The sequence below is a fragment of the Chanos chanos genome, chromosome 2 (genome assembly GCF_902362185.1).
Source record: "Chanos chanos chromosome 2, fChaCha1.1, whole genome shotgun sequence".
Classification (NCBI taxonomy): domain Eukaryota; kingdom Metazoa; phylum Chordata; class Actinopteri; order Gonorynchiformes; family Chanidae; genus Chanos; species Chanos chanos.
In genome coordinates this window covers 25,232,555-25,250,552 of record NC_044496.1, presented here as the reverse complement: position 1 = coordinate 25,250,552, position 17,998 = coordinate 25,232,555, and the positions used below count along the sequence as shown (strand labels likewise).

Below are 17,998 nucleotides of genomic sequence, written 5' to 3'. Positions count from 1 at the left end.
TAGGATACTCTGCTCCTGTTGCTGAAGAGCCTTCCACTGGGCTGCTATTTCAATATTTATGGCTTTGGTTCCAGATATACGTCTTTCTTTCCGTGAGTAACTGTCTCCTCTATATTGTATTCCAGCAGTGCTGACATTTTTGGGACATTCTTGAAACTGCTTATGTGTTCTGTAAGACTGGGTTTAAATAGTCATTAACATGGGATGTTTGATGAGGTCCTGGTTCATTTATTGTGTGTGACTTCATCTTTTTCTCTGTCCTTATCTCAGTAAGAGTGTGCAGTACAGTCAGGAGACAATGGATCAGTCACTGAAGAAAGTGAGTGAGATGAGGGAAGATTTGGGTGGCACAGAGATCCTGGAGCCGTTAAAGCACATCTACAGCCAACCATGTGTCCCAGGTCACCCCAGACAGGTAATACTCTATAACGCCAGTGACAGATCATGATCACAACATGCACTTCGACCAATAAGATTTGTATACCAGGGTAACGTTATGGTCAGTAGCATAAATGACAAGCTCCTTGCACCACAGACAAATCTCCAATTCAAAAAAACAGTTCTTCTGGGAGAAAAAACAGTGGTTACCGGTTTCATTACCTACCTTAACTATCCTGCTCCACTCATGGTGGGGATTGGTCATCAGGAGGATCCCTTGTTTCTTGTCCTTCCCTCGTCCATGTACTCCATCATTGGTGGTCTTCCCTGGCTCCAAAACCACAACTTTAACATCACATGGCAGGAGAGAGAAATCATTACCCTTCCTGGTCTGCTTCCTGTCAGCACTGCTGCCTCAGCTTGTACTATGCATCCACCTTGATTCCTCAAACCCCCATGCCTCCTAAGATTCTCCTTCAGTAACGCTACCTGATAGAAATCTTAAGACCCAAGCCAACAGCCTTCCACAAGCTGAAAGACCAGTTCACCACAGCACCCATCCTCAAACTGGCCAATCCTAGGAAACAGTTCATTTTTGAGGTGAAGGACTGCTGGCAGTGAAATTGATATTTGAGTGGTGGAGACAATGACTAGAGGTGTCTCAGGAGCCATTTCTCATTCCAACAGATCACCAAAACCTGGCGCACATCAGGACGACGATGAGGCTAGACCCCTGTCCAGCCAGGAGCATTTTCTGTCAGTTTAACTTCTCTTTCTGTCAAGGATCAGAAAAATGGGAAAGCTGATACCTTGTTCTTAATCCATGATACAAGCAAGGTGCATCTGTGGTCAAACCCATCATTCACCTGTCACTAATTGTCACTGTCGCTTCAGTCCAGTGGCAGCTGGAGGACATCACGCAGGAGTTCCAACCAGCCAAAATATTGTCCACCAGCCAAAATTTGCAAAAAACTTACATCTCATAAAACTTACAAAACAAACGTACTTTCTCAGTGCACACCTCCACAGCTTTGGGACACCTTGGTATTGAGTATCCAATTCCTCTCTGGAAGGTGTTGGTGACCCACTTTGGCCTCTGACGTGAGGCAGTCCAATCCCACTCTTTCTGTGCCACTACTATGTACCACAGAAAGTCTCTCCCTGCTTCTCTGCCTCTCTCACAAACACCATTGTCTCATGAGGCAGGTATGTGCATTTCTGCACAATTTTTTTTGCAAATTCCAACTTGAGCCGCTTTGTTGAAGTATCTTAGTCCCATGACTAATTTCCTGTCTTACTGTCTGCCTTGCTCATGTATTTGTCTTGCCTTCGTGTTTGAACCATCTGGCTTAGCCTTCTAAGGGAAATTTGGAGTCTCCTTATGGATAGTTGCTAAGTCTCAGAGGCTACAAACTCAAGATGTGATGAATCATTTACCATTATTCCAATAGCATGATCATGGGAGAGTGCACTCGTCAATTGTGAGCACAGTCTCTCCGAAAAGAGAGAAGTACAAAGTATTTATACAATGACGCAAACAACTGACATGGGAGTGGCACTAATATGTCTAGTTTTTGAACTGTGACACAACCTGTCCTCAAAGTACAACTGCAGAATGAACTATGAACTCGAAATGTTCCCTCACAACTTCCCTTTGTCTGATTTTATCTTTATGATTTTATCTTTAATACAGACATTATTTTAAACTGTGACAGATGGTCACGGCCCAACATCCTTTTAACCGTTTCACTTGTCTAATCTAAGATACTTTCGCCTAAGGTTACAGACAGTTCAAGCAGTGACAGATACTCTCGATTATATAGAGGTTACAACAGATCCAAAGGTTGCAACAGATCAATAATATTTCTTCTTTTGGGCTTGCAGGAACACTCCTTCACACATTCAACCATTGCATTCTCGCATAACTTCCTTTGTTATTTTTCACTGTTCAACCTCAACCTAAAATGGCACTTTGTATTCCAGCTTAAGACTTGATTAGGCAGAACACACATTCAGGCACTGTTAATGCTTAAATATTTCCTAAATAAAGAGCATTGGTTTGCACTTGAGTCTTCCCTGATCATATGCTATGTACTCATATCAGTGTTTCGTTTTCTCTTAATCCAGGTTCTTTTATTTTGTGTTTAATTCCTCAGCTGTTTATTTTCACTGATGGTGAAGTCAGCAACACCAACGCAGTCCTGGATCTGGTGAAGAGCAACGTTGGCTCTCACAGGTTGGTTGGCTGACTGAATCTGTGGAAATGAGGGTGACGTAATTATTTAAGATTGTGAAGTAGGATATTTCTACCCTGAAACAACAACAATAATAGGAATCATGTAAATGTACACTAAAAAAGAGGATTATTCAGATGAAAACAACTAAAAAGAAAAACACATAACTAGACCAGTGACATACTGCTCAGTTAGTTTCTTCTCCTCTCTCTTTCATACTGCTTGAGTCTCTGTTGGTTTCACTCCTGTATTCCTAATTTTATCCCGTTTAAAGTGCAGCTTGGTGTAATATTCCCGAGTAAAGCTATAGCTTGTGCGATACTTTAAAATAACATCCAGTGCTGTGCTTCAGTGGATGCAAGCCCCAGTGATCTCGTTGCAAATATTACTTCTCTTTTTGGAGCTCATATTTCTAATTTCATATTGAAATAACACTTGACCCCTGAAATCTCAGTTTTGCTACTTCCTTCATTGAAGAGGAATGGTTGACTGCTTTGACCATCAAAGATAAATACTGACATTTCTCTAAATCCTCTCAGAACTACAGCACCTGAGGAAATTGTCAGAGACCAATTACTAATATTTTACAATTAGTACTAGTATGTAAATAATTTGATATAGTTCATTTGATATCATTCACGATTAAGGTCGTTGCAGGGGATTGATTAACATTGGTATATCATGCTGCTCCATTGCCCGGTTATATCTTATTGCTCATTCACACTGGGCCCTATGAACAAATTGTGCATTAGAACAATGCAAAAAAAAAAGAGGAAAAAATCACTTAAATACCTAGCTAAATATCATGCATTTCTTTAGTGATTCAAAATGGTAAATATAGTTCTTCAGTTTTTTTCAGTATACATTAAAAACAATATGTTTCCTACATTGACCTCAGACAGATTATGTTGGATTTTTATGCACACTTCATTTTTTGTGCTTAGTAAGAAATGAGAAAATGTATGTGTATGAAGCCCTGTGTGTGTGGTGAATGATGATTTCTGACAGCTGGCTGTAAGCTGTGGGGTACCACAGCACTCAATCTGAGGGCCACTATTAAAGATTGAATCTACTTTTGATGTGGTTTGGGATGGTTGTGATCACTCCGGGGCATCTTTTATTCACATGTATGTGTGTGTGGTTCTACAAACACAACAGTTTAATGCCATTATGACACACCAAATATAACCAATTCTAAAATACAATTATCAAGCACAGCTGCACTCACTGGTTTGAACATTGATGATTCGGCTGAGACAGAAGGGATAAAATTTCACAGTAACATTTCACAATATACAGAATAACTACTGGGTGTTGTTGCGTGTTGATTACGTATTGGCACCGTTTCTCTGTAATGGCTTGTGCCTGCGCATTAGTAACACACGCAACGCCATCTTATGGCTGGTAGTTGGCCATCTACAATACTTATGGACGACCATGCATTTGAACACACATACGCATATATAACAATGGTGATTCAATCGCATTCTAGCACTATAGCATGTTACCAATGAGAATACTCGTTTCCATAACGGAATGTGGGTAACAGCTTCGGTGCCAAAGACATGCTTCACGCCACTACAATGACTCAGCATTAATCTGAAATACGGGGTGCCATAACATTGAAACCTTTCGTCTTAAGTTAACCACAATTTCCTCTAATGAAATAACGATAATATATTTACAGACATGAACAGGACTACTTACAGTTTTAAGGAACGCACACGCACAAGTCCATAAACAGTTACAATACGTTGAGCTACTTTGTGCAAAGCACCGCTAAACTTTTATCCCCAACAACTTAACTGGGGGGCGCACTCTTCATTATAGAATGTCCATAACGTCTCCTCTTACCCAAAAGAATAAAGTAAGACCCAATAAGAATGTAAATAAACAGGGAAACTCTGCTGAGCCTTTTTAACAGCCACTTTTTTGCATCATCAGAACTTTTAAACGGAATTGCATGAGCTACACTATATACTTTTGAGAGTAACATTGCTCATCTATGATATAAATATGTGCTGTATGTCCAGGTGCTTCTCCTTTGGCATTGGGCAGGGTGCCAGTACTGCACTGGTCAATGGAATGGCTAAGGAGGGATGTGGCCACGCCCAGTTTATCACAGGCAAAGACAGACTGCAGCCCAAAGTAAGGATGTAAAACAAATCAGAGAGAGAGAGAGAGAGAGGGGTGTTGTGTTTATAAACACTTAAAGAGATTATTTCTGGACCAAACACAGGTTCTGTTATCTGCATGTCATTAAGTATAATAACAAAATTAAACTGATTACCATTACTGTGATCAGAGAAAACAAAGCAGAACACTGGGTAAAAGTTTCTTTGCAACAAGATCTGCTGCATTTTTATGAATTTTCTTGCCTCTACTGTCATTAGAAAGTAGATGCTCAGTAATTTATTGGAATTAACAGTAAATCGCTAACAACAGCATGTTAATGGTTTCGGACTAGAGGAGTATGAATCAGGGGTAACAGGGAAGAAAACTGATTTAAACAGGCTAAAAGTGTCTACTAGTGAATAAATGTAAATGTGAATAAATGTAAATGTAAATCTTTCATTTCAGTCTTTTAAAACTTTTATCTTTTATGACTTCCTGCCTCCCAGGTAATGCAGTCTCTCCGCTTTGCCCTGCAACCGGCTATAGTAGACATCGCTGTGAAATGGAAACTTCCAGATGGTGTATCTGTCACCACTTTGTCTCCCCCAATCAATGTGGTCTTCCAGGGTCAAAGAGCCTTGCTCTATGCCCAGTTAACAGGGCGGGTGAGGAAGCTTTTCATTACATTTTCATAAGTGACATAACTAATTGAGCTGGTCCCTCTGCTCATGTCTCCTTATTTACATTCTTATCACTCTGACTAGGTTGTCCAATCTTATTTTCTCTCCATTTGCCACACTCTCCTCAGAAGTTTTACTCAATTCAGTTCACCATAAACATGATATATCAGCCGCAGTATTCCCAAAGAATGAACAGTAATGCAACAAGATTAATCCCCGGAGATGGAAATGAATGTGGATGTGGAAATGCTGGTGATAGTTTGATAGTGAGGAGTAGTATCTATTTTTTTCAAATGTGTTTCTCCAATTTTGTGAAACATTAAACAGTAGAAAAGTCACTCACCTCTGTTTCTGCACCACTCTCTACCTCTTTCTCTATCTTTCAGAGTTCTGAACATAGTGAGGGATCTGTGACGGTGGACTATAGCTTGGCAAATCAACCCATCACAAACCAGCTCAGCTTTTCACTCAAATCTGCTGAGGATTCACAGTACGTACTGTAAGATTATAGTGACGGCTGAGCAGACATGGTTCATGATAGGAGAACTTTTTAACCTGATGGTCTTATTACCATAGATACAAAGAAAGCTTCACACCTTTGGCGCCCCATTACTGTTGGAGCCAATAGCAATTGATTAAGGCAAAATACAACCGGTAATGGGCGAATGGCAGCCATCACAGACAAAAGGGGAATTTAGCATTAACACCTAGATTCTGATTTGCATCAAGCAACATTATACACCTATTGTCTGTTTGCTTCATGGTATAAAAGGCTGATCACGGTAACAGTTCTCTGAGTTAAGCTGCGGCGCAAGCAGACTTGCTGCCGGGTTCCACTACCACCAAATAAAGCTTTTCTCCAAGCGCGCTTTTGCTCCGGTTCGTTTACTTGTAAAATCACAAGAAAATCCAACAGTACATACACTCTGATGATGAATATCACCTGTTTCAGACCAAGCACTGTACTGAGAACAGTGACGTTATGTTGAACTGAGCATAAAATAATACATACACATTGTAACGCAAAGAAATCCAACAACAAAATTACTTACCTGAGGTGATGAAATCACTTGTTGAATTTTAGTCTTTTTGAAGTGGGGTTGAGGTGATCATGGTAAAAGAAGGAACATGAAATTATGAAATGAAATGTGAATAAAAATTTTTCAGGTTTTGAAGATGGCTGCTGGAAGGGAAGTTGTACTTAGTTGAACTGGTGCACCACCTCTCTGATTATTTTACATTTTTCCCTGCAAAACATAATACTCCACAAAGTTTCACAGTTTCTTATCCTACAATGAGTCTTAACAGTTACTTTTTGAGGCAGTCCAACAACATGTCGCACAGGAAAAACCAGTCTTCAACAACTTGGTTGAGCTTAACCAACAAACCAGTGAAGCAAACACGGCAGCACCTCGTGAGCCGCTTACTGAGATTACGGCTAACATCTCCAAGTTACTTATGAAAAGCTAGGGCCACTATCACAACTCCTACAAGTGCACTGTGAAGAACAGTCATGAAAAGCAGATCATAGACACAGAGACTCGAATTTTGGCGTTGGAAGATGCTGTGGATCCTGTCAAGGCCAAGCTGAGAGCACTGGAAAAACAGATGTTTGACTTGAGTGAGCACACTGATGACCTGGAGATCAGAGGGAGAAGAACAAAAAATTTGCATCCTTGGATTCCCAAAGGATGCCGAGGGCAGTGATCCAACACAGTTTTTTGAGACCGGGCTCCCTAAAATCCTGAATGTTGAAACAAAGTTTGTCCAAATAAGGCTAGAGGGTACACCAATCGCTGGCCCCTAAGCCTATCCCTATTCAGAGACCACGATCCGTTCCAGTGAGATTCCACGATCATCAGGATAAACTAGTGATAAATGCATCGTGGGAAATGGGGACAAAAAAATCAAGCACTGAAATATGGAAATGACACGGTGATGATCTTTCAGGATTTTTCAGCGGCTATTTTTCGCAAGTGCAAACGATTTGACGGGGTGAAGAAATGCCTGAAGTCAATTGGCCCATACCTTAAATCGTGTTTTCTTAACAACAAGTCTATGTAGGTCAGAATAAGGGTGACACCTTTCGGGATCCTGGGCAGATAGCCTTTTTTTGTTGTCAGAGAGCCCTTTCACTCGAGTTCTCTTTGGATGAAGTTAAGGACAGTGCTCAGCTTTAATGCCAGTGTTGGGCATGTTATACCTTAAGTGTACATTTTTGTTATATGCATGATAGTTGTGTGTGGGTTGTTACTCAAGTCTTTTTTCACTTTAATGACGTGTCAACTTATAGGTGAAAAATGTGCTAAAGAATCATCTTATTTTATAGCTCATGACTGTGTCAACGTTGAATTTATGCACCAGGAATATTAGTGCTGTCCACACAACTGAGAAAGGTCTTGATTTATCTTAAAAGGAGGGGGGGGGGGGTAGATATAGCATTACTGCAGGAGACCCACTTAAATGATAAGGTACATTTAAAATTGCAACAAGGGGGATTTGGGCATATCTTTTTCCCTTCATGTATGTCGAGGAGTAGAGTCGAGGCTATTTTATTTAGAAAAAGCTTACCACCTTCGTTCAGTGGAGGAGATTTTAATTGCCATTTAAGCCCAATTATGGACAAGTCTCTCCTGAGCAAATTGTATGTCTCTCCCCAGGCCACGATTGTTACTGCCCTTTGTGAAGACTTGGATTACGTAGATGTATAGAGGGCTCAGCAACCGGTAGATAAAGAGTATACCTTTTTTTTCCCCAAAAGACCATAAATGCTGTACAAGAATAGAAATTTCTTTACTCCAAAAATATTGCTGTAATCAGTTACTTATCGCTCCATAGGGAATATAGTTGTATCTGACCATGCTGCTGTCTTCATTGACTATAACCTCAAGAATCTGGTTACTCAGACGAAACACTGGAGGTTTAACCCTTCCCTTCTGACAGACCATAAGTTTATATTTTATGTCACAGAGGAATTTAAATCATTTGTATCTATTGATTCGACTTCTACAAAGGATCCATCACTGCTATGGGAAACATCCAAAGCCTTTTGAAGAGGTCTTATCATAACTTGTGTGTCTAGTAAGAGGTGAAACCCAGCTTAAGCAGGTTGAAAAAAATTATGTTAAAAATCTGTCTTCATAGAAGCTCAAAGAAATTTCTGCACTCCGTTCTGCTTTAGACTCTCTCTTAACAAAAAAGAAAATTAGATTTACCAAACAAAAACTATACAAACATGATAATAAAGCAGGGAAATACTTAGCATATCTATTGAAGAAAAGGAAGACTTCCAAACTATCTCTGCAATTACAAATGGTTATGGTAAGCAATCTTTTGACAATGCAACCATAAATGACACAGTTAAGAACTTCTGTGAAAATGTATATAAATCAGAGCTACAGGCTGATGCCCCAGAGTTCATGGACACTTTTTGTCTCCTCTCTTAATCCCCCCAGCTTGTCAGATGATCAGAAATGTACTCTTAATGCTCCTATATATAGGGAAGAGGCGTTTGATGAGAAAGTGCCTGGGCTAGATGGACTCAGTAGTGAGTTTTTTAGAGAGTTCAAGAACCTTTTACTTGATGCTCTGGTGAATATGTTTAATGATTCCTTTGAAAAGGGTGTTCTACCTGTGTCTTGGAGGGAGGCAAATATTTCCTTAATTTTGAAAACAGGAAAACAGCCTGTGCCTCAGTAATTTCATCACTAGATGTAGATCTGAAACTCCTCTCTAATATACTCGCAACATGATTGGAAGGCTTACCTCCTCTGCTTATTAATGAGGACCAAATTGATTTTATTAAAGGTCATATTTCATGTAACAACACTTGTAGGTTACTGAACACAATCTGGTTGCTCCACTGGATGCTGAGAAGGCATTCGGCCTCGCTCACCTGCGCATTATGGCTGAAAAGGTGCATAATAAGTCCGCATCTCTTTTGTTTGATATTGAAAGCTACATGTCCAAATTTCCCTTAACAAACTTATTGTTTATTAAAAGGCTTAAATCTCTGAAGCCTGCCTGCAATAACCCAATTACAGTCTGCACTGTTAAAGCATGGCGGAGTATTAGAGGATTAGAGGGTAGATCTGGAATCACCTCTGTCTTCACTCCAATGTGTGATAACCCTGATTCCTTAGCAGGAATAACAGACACTGGTTTCCAGATTTGGGCTAGTAAGGGACTCTCTAACCTGTATGACTTATTAGACTGATCTAATGTCTCTAATGTCTTTTAGCAAATTAACCAGAAAATACAATATTCAAAAACAGGACTTTCGCTGTCACTTACAGGTAAGGGATTTTATTAAGAGGGACACTACAGTCCTTGCCAACAAAAATGTCTCTCACACAGAAAGGCAGCTTTTCTTGTTACAGTTGGGCAATTCCATAAACTCTTTCTACAGTATGCTCAAAGAATATGGTACTACAAGCACCTTTCACCAAAATGTAGAGTGTTTTGGAGGGTTGGGGGGGGTTTGTGTGTGTGTGTATTATCGTTGTATAACTTGTGAAAATCTGTCTGCTTTTTCCTTAGAAATCAAGTAAAAAGTAAGTTAATGAGAGTAAATATCATTTCCAAAGGGTCTTCCAACTAAGATTTAGCCTTTGTGATACAGGTACGAACATACACACCCACATTTGCACTGCCTACTCCTCATTTACTGTCTATTTGTCCTTGCAGACTGGCCCTTCATTGGCTTGGGGCTCGGGCACTGATCCGTTCTCTGGAGATGGAGGAGAGGGCTGTGGGTGGAGAGAAGAAGGAACTGAAAAGGAGAGTGGTGGAGCTCAGTCTTCAGGCAGGAGTCAGTAGTGCATTCACTGCCTTCATCGCCACATACAAGGGCAGTGGACAGCCTGTGCAAGGACCTCTGGTGAAAAGAAATGTGCCCGCCCCAAGTCAGTGTTGTGTGTCTGTGTGTGTGTCTGTGTGTGTGTGTGTGTGTGTCTGTCTGTCTGTGTGTAAGTGCATTTTTGTGTAGTGTGTCTTGGTTACATTCTCTGTGTGTTGTTTGTGGTTGTATTCATATATCTGTCTTAATGAACATCTCCTTGGCTTTTGCTAAATGATTATAAAATGATGATCATCTCTATTGGTCATAATAATCAGGGGTGCACATAACATTTTTGGTCTGGTTCTCAAAGAGGCACCTTGGTGCTCACCCTTTACCCTGCATGAATATCCCACAACTGGTCATCATCACTACTCTCCTCACTGTCAGTCTTTCCTACCACCAATGAAGAGGGCAAATGGATTTCTGATCCTGGTTGCGCCTGTTGACTATAGTTTGCACTATGTTCATGTGCTCTTTACTCTTTTCATGGTTTTAAAAAGTTGGATGACTGAAATTTTTTGTTCCTATTTAAAAGGTGCTGCTTTATCTGCAAGATTGGGTTTTTTTCACTGCATATTTTGCACCACATCTCTGTGCGGTCATCATCTTTTTTGAGCCATGCTACCTCCTGCAGCCACTTTTCCACGAATACTCATTTTTTAATGTTCAGGTTCAGTCTGCTGTTTCTTTGAAGGTGGTGGAATACCAAAGTAATTACTTAATGTAGCTTGCTTCTTGGACATGTTGATGAATAGATGAAAATCCTAAAACCAAGAAAAACTGTAAGCTAGTTATAACATAAGCTAACTACTTGCTGGAGGTAACCTTGGTAACTTGGAAATCAAGAACGTAGGCTACAAGTTACACAATTACCAACTGATGATTAACATTAACACATTTATCATAATGGCTATCTTACCAGTGATGCATGGAGAATATTCTGTTTTAGTGGGTATCTGTGTCCCAAAAATGCCAAAACTGTTGGTATGCAAAAGCGCTTCTTATTGTAATACATGCTGTGCATCGTTTATTTTGACCACACCTGCGCACCACTTATGTGCACCCCTGATAATAATCATGGCTGATCATAGGTTGACGATGAAGAGAGAGTTCATGGTATTGACTTTAACTTAATTTATCTTACAGTGCTTCAGCGTATATCTCGCTGTGCTGCGCCCATCGGCAGTCCTCCTGTTTCAGGTAGTACTAGAAAGTAAAACATTTTACATAATGTTGCAATCTTTGACATTTGAGAAAAGACAAGTCTGTTTGTTTCCTCTTTTGAGAGCCATGATGTCGTAATTTACTACAGGTTTTCTGAGGCTTTAACTTATCGAAAGCATTGAGCAAATGTAAAAACAATATTGATAGCATCAATACTGTTGTGCAAACCTATTGTGGATGGAATTTCATTGGAATGGAATTTTCACCTCATTTGCTCTGTTAAATTAAGGTTGTCAAGAAATTAGTGAATTTATTAAAAGGGGCAAGGTCTGCAGCTGTTATTGATTGTTACCTCCTGAGTAGATCACTGACAAATAAGAAACTGTTTGGTAATGTATTTCTGTACACATAAATGATCTGCTTACATTGGCTTTTTCATTAAATCTGTTTTAATGTTTTGTTTCAGTATTTCTCGAGCCATTCAGCACTATATTATTAATGTTTAAAAGCTTCCTAAATGGAGATTCAGCACTGTTTCAGTCAAATATTTGGCACTCGTGTCCTTCATTCAAAGGCAACATCCGTTAAAGAAAATTCACCAGCTCTGTTTCTGTGTACTTTCCTGTGAATGTTGTGATCATATGGCGCTCTACACACTTGTGTTTTGTAAGTAAATAAACACTTAAACCCGCAGTGCACTAGTAAGGCTTAGTGGGTATGACTTCAGTGTTTCAGTTTGGGATTACAGAGTAAAGGAACTCATTGAAATATGATTAGTAACCAGAGGTGGACAACGTAAACAACTCCATTACTTGAGTAAAAGTATAGATACTCCTGGTCAAATATTACTCCAATACAAGTAAAAATTTTTACTTGAGTTAAAGTACTGGAGTACTTGCTTTTAAAAATACTTAAGTTTTCAAAAGTAAATTTTCTTTTTAATGTCATCGCATTGTTGTATTGTTGCAATAATGTATTTACAGAGTCTAATGACTCTGAAACAACCTACTGAATGCAGTGACTTGCTTGTAGAACCTGTAGAATAAAAAGCTTGTGGAATATCCTACAAAGCCTATAGAAACACAGTTGAACCAAATGCTTCCTCTATAAGACAGTGTATAGCTTCAGTTAAACAGGCACTAGGTTAACTCAGATTGGCCTTAAAAGGATAAACACGTCATAATGTTGTAGGCTAGGTTAATTTTACTTCTACTACATAGCATTGTCTGAAACGTGAAACCGCGGGATGACCATCGTCACTGCTTGATTCCCGCCCTCCTCGTCTTATTGGGACCGGGTCCTACGTGAATCCGCTGACCTTACAAATATTACTGTGTTTACCTGACAAGATTAAAACATATATTTCTGAAAGGATTTTTGTCAGTAACGTTAACTCGGCATTTTCGCTATCTAACTATTAGTACGAGTCAGCAGTGGATTCACACAGGACCCGGTGTTATGGCCCAAATGGTTTTCAAGCCAATCGGTTTCCGTATGTGTTCACACACTGTGTTAACAGTAGAAGTTGTGGTCTGCCTCTGTCGCCAGATTCGTCATACATTCACAAACATATAAATCTCAATTTTCAAGTCACATCTCATATCTACTGTGGCAAATGATTGTAAGTGTTAGGCGAACACAGCACGCGAATGCATACGGGAAGCAATTAGCTAGGAAACCAGTTGATTTCAAAAATCTCAGACATGGACTTAAGATATGGCCATGGCTGCTCTGGTGAGGAACTTTTATCTTTATCATCTTTATCTTCCATTGTAGTAGCCATCAGTAAAACCGCCAAGTTCAGTTGTTAAAAAATGCAGCACGCACTTGACTGACAGCATTGGTGCAGTTTACTGTGATTGGTTTTTTTGCTGTGACGAACACAATATGGCCTATCGCATTTTAGAAAGAACATTCGTCTGCTGACTTCAAAGCTATGCGTTAAAGTAACGAGTAACGAGAACCTTCATAGAAATGTAGTGGAGTGAAAGGTACAATATTTGTATTTCAAATGTAGTGGAGTAAATACGTTTCCAAAAAAATTAACACTCAAGTAAAGTACAGATACTCGAAAAATGTACTTAAGTACAGTACTCAAGGAAATGTACTTCGTTACTGTCCACCCCTGTTGGTAACACACACACATGGTTTAGGTAGAGTGATATTTTCATTATTATCCTGCCTTTAATCGGTTTCTTTTCTGTCTTGTCTTTGATCATTTTAGCTGCACCGATTCTGACTGCAATGTCAATTCCACACCCTAGTGAAAATTCCAGTTGAAAACCAGTAGAAAATCCCAGTAGAAAACTAGTAGAACACCAATTGAAAACCAGTAGAAAAAAGCCCTAGAACATATGTAGTTCCAGGGGAAGCTCCCCAGCGGGCAGTTCCTAACAAATGAGACCCTAGAACTGTTCGGTCCAAAAGCACCTAGTGTGTGTGTGTTTGCTTGTTTATTTGTAGGGAAGTGGAAGTGGGCGCAATTCATTTTTCTCTTTGTGGCTCTTCTGTGCATATTGCTACTTGTCTTTGAACATCTGTTACAACATCTGATGTCGATTTCTTTTCTGTCTTGTCTTCCATCATTTTAAATGCACCGATTCTGACTTTGGTCTCAATATAAGAAGACGGTGAGTGTTTTGAACTTACTCTGTTTTCTCTTGCTGAGATATTCTGCCTTCAGAATCAATAGAACTTTCATTGTTTTGGAATTTTTGATTTCATTGTGTGCAAGTATGTTTGGAAGTCAATTTAGTTATACTAGATACTAGAGGTAGCGTACACTCCGCTTTGGTAGGTGCTTGTGTGTCCGCCTGTGTGGCTGTGATCCGCATTTTAACCTAGAAGAAGAACGTGTTTATTCAGCTTACGATTTGAGAGGTGCAGCGGGGAGGGGGGGAATGGAAAAAAACAAAAACACGACGCTGTGAGCAAGCGTCAGGCACAAGCGCTATGCTAGCACCCGAAAAGTATTATGCCCCAGTCGTTCACTGCTTCTGCGGTGATAAGTGCAGGGGCACATTTTTCTCCATTGGACTGGGACTATCGTCATACAGTTTAATTTTCGTCGTTAATGAGAAGGCAGTTATATCATCTAATGTGCACTCAATATTTCTGCCATTCAAATTCAATAAAACTCAATAATTGTGTAGTCTGTATACTGTAGTAAACAACAGCTCTTAGCGTGACATTGCTATACCACCATCTGCCGGCTTACGTCACTTCAGCGTTCCGACTAGCGGTGCGAATGCAAACAGGAACAAAAGGCGCTTTCGGACCGAACAGTTCTAGGGTCTCATTTGATAGGAACTACCCCTGAGGAGCTTCCCATAGAACTACATACGTTCTAGGGCCTTTTTTCTGTTTGCATTCGCACCGCCAGTAGGAACGCTGAAGTGACGTAAACCGGCAGACGGTACAGCAGCTAAGAGCTGTTGTTTACGACTAACCATGGATAGCTGCACCTTTTAAATACCTCCAAAAGGGAAAAAATGCCATTACTGCGGCAAAAGAAATCGACAAACTAGACTACAGTATACACAATTAACCAGTTTTATTGAATTTGAATGACAGAAATATTGCGTGCACATTAGACATACCTGCCTCCTCATTAACGAAAATAAGACTGTACGGTGACAGACCCTGCCCAATGGAAAAAAATTTGCATTTATGCATTTACCACCGCAATAGCAGTGAATGACTCGATGGGCATAGTAGTTTTCGGGTGCTAGCATAGCGCTTGTGCCTGACGCTTTCTCGCAGCATAATGTTTTTTTTTCTTTTCCCCGCCGCAGCCCTCGAATCGTAAGCTGGATAAACACATTCTTATTTTAGGTTAAAATGCGGATCACAGCCACACAAGCCGACACACAAGCACCTACCAAAGCAGAGTGTACGCTACCTCTTCAATGTACAAATATACATTGGACGTTGCAGAAATGGTCATTGTTGGGGGATATAAAATACCGGTAAAATAAAACATAAAAACCATGTGTCCCCTCCTACAATTAAAGACATTTAAGACATTTTTAGACATGAATATCAAAAACAAAATGTAATACGGTCCTAGCCTTTATATTTTGCACGGATCTTTAAAAATGGCGGTTGCAATCATCGTATACCTGCGTCTGGACCAATGGCTGTATACCAACGTCACAAGGCTCCTATTGCGCTGCGAAAGTACCTACCCCGAAGTAGGAGCTAAAAAAGCCCCTCAAAACGGAGTTCTAAGAACTGTAATCGTTCTAAGTTCCTGCGGTGCGAACACGCGAAAAAGGGGGTACTTTCTCCAACAGTTCTAAGAACTATGTAAAAGGTCCTCCGGTACGGTGACTGCTACTGCGGTGATAAGTGCAGGGGCACATTTTTCTCCGTTGGACTGGGACTATCGTCATACAGTTTAATTTTCGTCGTTAATGAGAAGGCAGTTATATCATCTAATGTGCACTCAATATTTCTGCCATTCAAATTCAATAAAACTCAGTAATTGTGTATACTGCAGTCTGTATACTGTAGTAAACAACAGCTCTTAGCATGACGTTGCTATACCACCATCGGCCGGCTCACGTCACTTCAGCGTTCCTACTAGCGGTGCGAATGCAAACAGGAAAAAAGCCCTAGAACATATGTAGTTTCAGGGGAAGTTCCCCAGCGGGCAGTTCCTATCAAATGGGACCCTAGAACTGTTCGGTCCAAAAGCACCTAGTGTGTGTGTGTTTGCTTGTTTATTTGTAGGGAAGTGGAAGTGGGCGCAATTCATTTTTCTCTTTGTGGCTCTTCTGTGCATATTGCTACCTGTCTTTGAACATCTGTTACAACATCTGATGTCGGTTTCTTTTCTGTCTTGTCTTTGATCATTTTAAATGCACCTATCTTTGAACATCTGTTACAACATCTGATGTCGGTTTCTTTTCTGTCTTGTCTTCCATCATTTTAAATGCACCGATTCTGACTTCGGTCTCAATAGACAACGGTGAGTGTTTTGAACTTACTCTGTTTTCTCTTGCTGAGATATTTCATGTGAACTTTCATTTTGTTGGAATTTTTGATTTCATTGTGTGCAAGTATGTTTGGAAGTCAATTTAATTTTACTAGATACTAGAGGTAACGTACACTCCGCTTTGGTAGGTGCTTGTGTGTCCGCCTGTGTGGCTGTGATCCGCATTTTAACCTAGAAGAAGAACGTGTTTATTCAGCTTACGATTTGAGAGGTGCAGCGGGGAGGGGGGGAATGGAAAAAAACAAAAAAACACGACGCTGTGAGCAAGCGTCAGGCACAAGCGCTATGCTAGCACCCGAAAAGTATTATGCCCCAGTCGTTCACTGCTACTGCGGTGATAAGTGCAGGGGCACATTTTTCTCCATTGGACTGGGACTATCGTCATACAGTTTAATTTTCGTTAATGAGAAGGCAGTTATATTATCTAATGTGCACTCAATATTTTTGCCATTCAAATTCAATAAAACTCAATAATTGTGTAGTCTGTATACTGTAGTAAACAACAGCTCTTAGCATGACGTTGCTATACCACCATCGGCCGGCTTACGTCACTTCAGCGTTCCTACTAGCGGTGCGAATGCAAACAGGAAAAAGGCCCTAGAACATATGTAGTTCCGGGGGAAGCTCCCCAGCGGGTAGTTCCTATCAAATGAGACCCTAGAACTGTTCGGTCCAAAAGCACCTAGTGTGTGTGTGTTTGCTTGTTTATTTGTAGGGAAGTGGAAGTGGGCGCAATTCATTTTTCTCTTTGTGGCTCTTCTGTGCATATTGCTACCTGTCTTTGAACATCTGTTACAACATCTGATGTCGGTTTCTTCTCTGTCTTGTCTTTGATCATTTTAAATGCACCTATCTTTGAACATCTGTTACAACATCTGATGTCGGTTTCTTTTCTGTCTTGTCTTTGATCATTTTAAATGCACCTATCTTTGAACATCTGTTACAACATCTGATGTCGGTTTCTTTTCTGTCTTGTCTTTGATCATTTTAAATGCACCTATCTTTGAACATCTGTTACAACATCTGATGTCGGTTTCTTTTCTGTCTTGTCTTCCATCATTTTAAATGCACTGATTCTGCCTTCAGCCTCAATAGACTACGGTGAGTGTTTTGAACTTACTCTGTTTTCTCTTGCTGAGATATTCTGCCTTCAGAATCAATAGAACTTTCATTGTGTTGGAATTTTTGATTTCATTGTGTGTAAGTATGTTTGGAAGTCAATTTAGTTATACTAGATACTAGAGGTAGCGTACACTCCGCTTTGGTAGGTGCTTGTGTGTCCGCCTGTGTGGCTGTGATCCGCGTTTTAACCTAGAAGAAGAACGTGTTTATTCAGCTTACGATTTGAGAGGTGCAGCGGGGAGGGGGGGAATGGAAAAAAACAAAAACACGACACTGTGAGCAAGCGTCAGGCACAAGCGCTATGCTAGCACCCGAAAAGTATTATGCCCCAGTCGTTCACTGCTACTGCGGTGATAAGTGCAGGGGCACATTTTTCTTCATTGGACTGGGACTATCGTCATACAGTTTAATTTTCGTTAATGAGAAGGCAGTTATATTATCTAATGTGCACTCAATATTTCTGCCA

General features: G+C 40.2%; 1 protein-coding gene across 1 annotated transcript in view; it reads left to right on the top strand.

The window, feature by feature from the left end:
- Positions 1-17,998, top strand: part of LOC115804308 (von Willebrand factor A domain-containing protein 5A) — a 39,239-nt gene that overhangs the window by 2,760 nt on the left and 18,481 nt on the right. Inside the window, exons 7-13 of the mRNA XM_030764677.1 lie at positions 4-92; positions 271-415; positions 2,535-2,614; positions 4,646-4,760; positions 5,234-5,392; positions 5,794-5,897; positions 10,094-10,322. Of these exons, the coding sequence (XP_030620537.1) occupies positions 4-92; positions 271-415; positions 2,535-2,614; positions 4,646-4,760; positions 5,234-5,392; positions 5,794-5,897; positions 10,094-10,322 (921 nt within the window). The remainder of the gene's footprint in view (positions 1-3; positions 93-270; positions 416-2,534; positions 2,615-4,645; positions 4,761-5,233; positions 5,393-5,793; positions 5,898-10,093; positions 10,323-17,998) is intronic.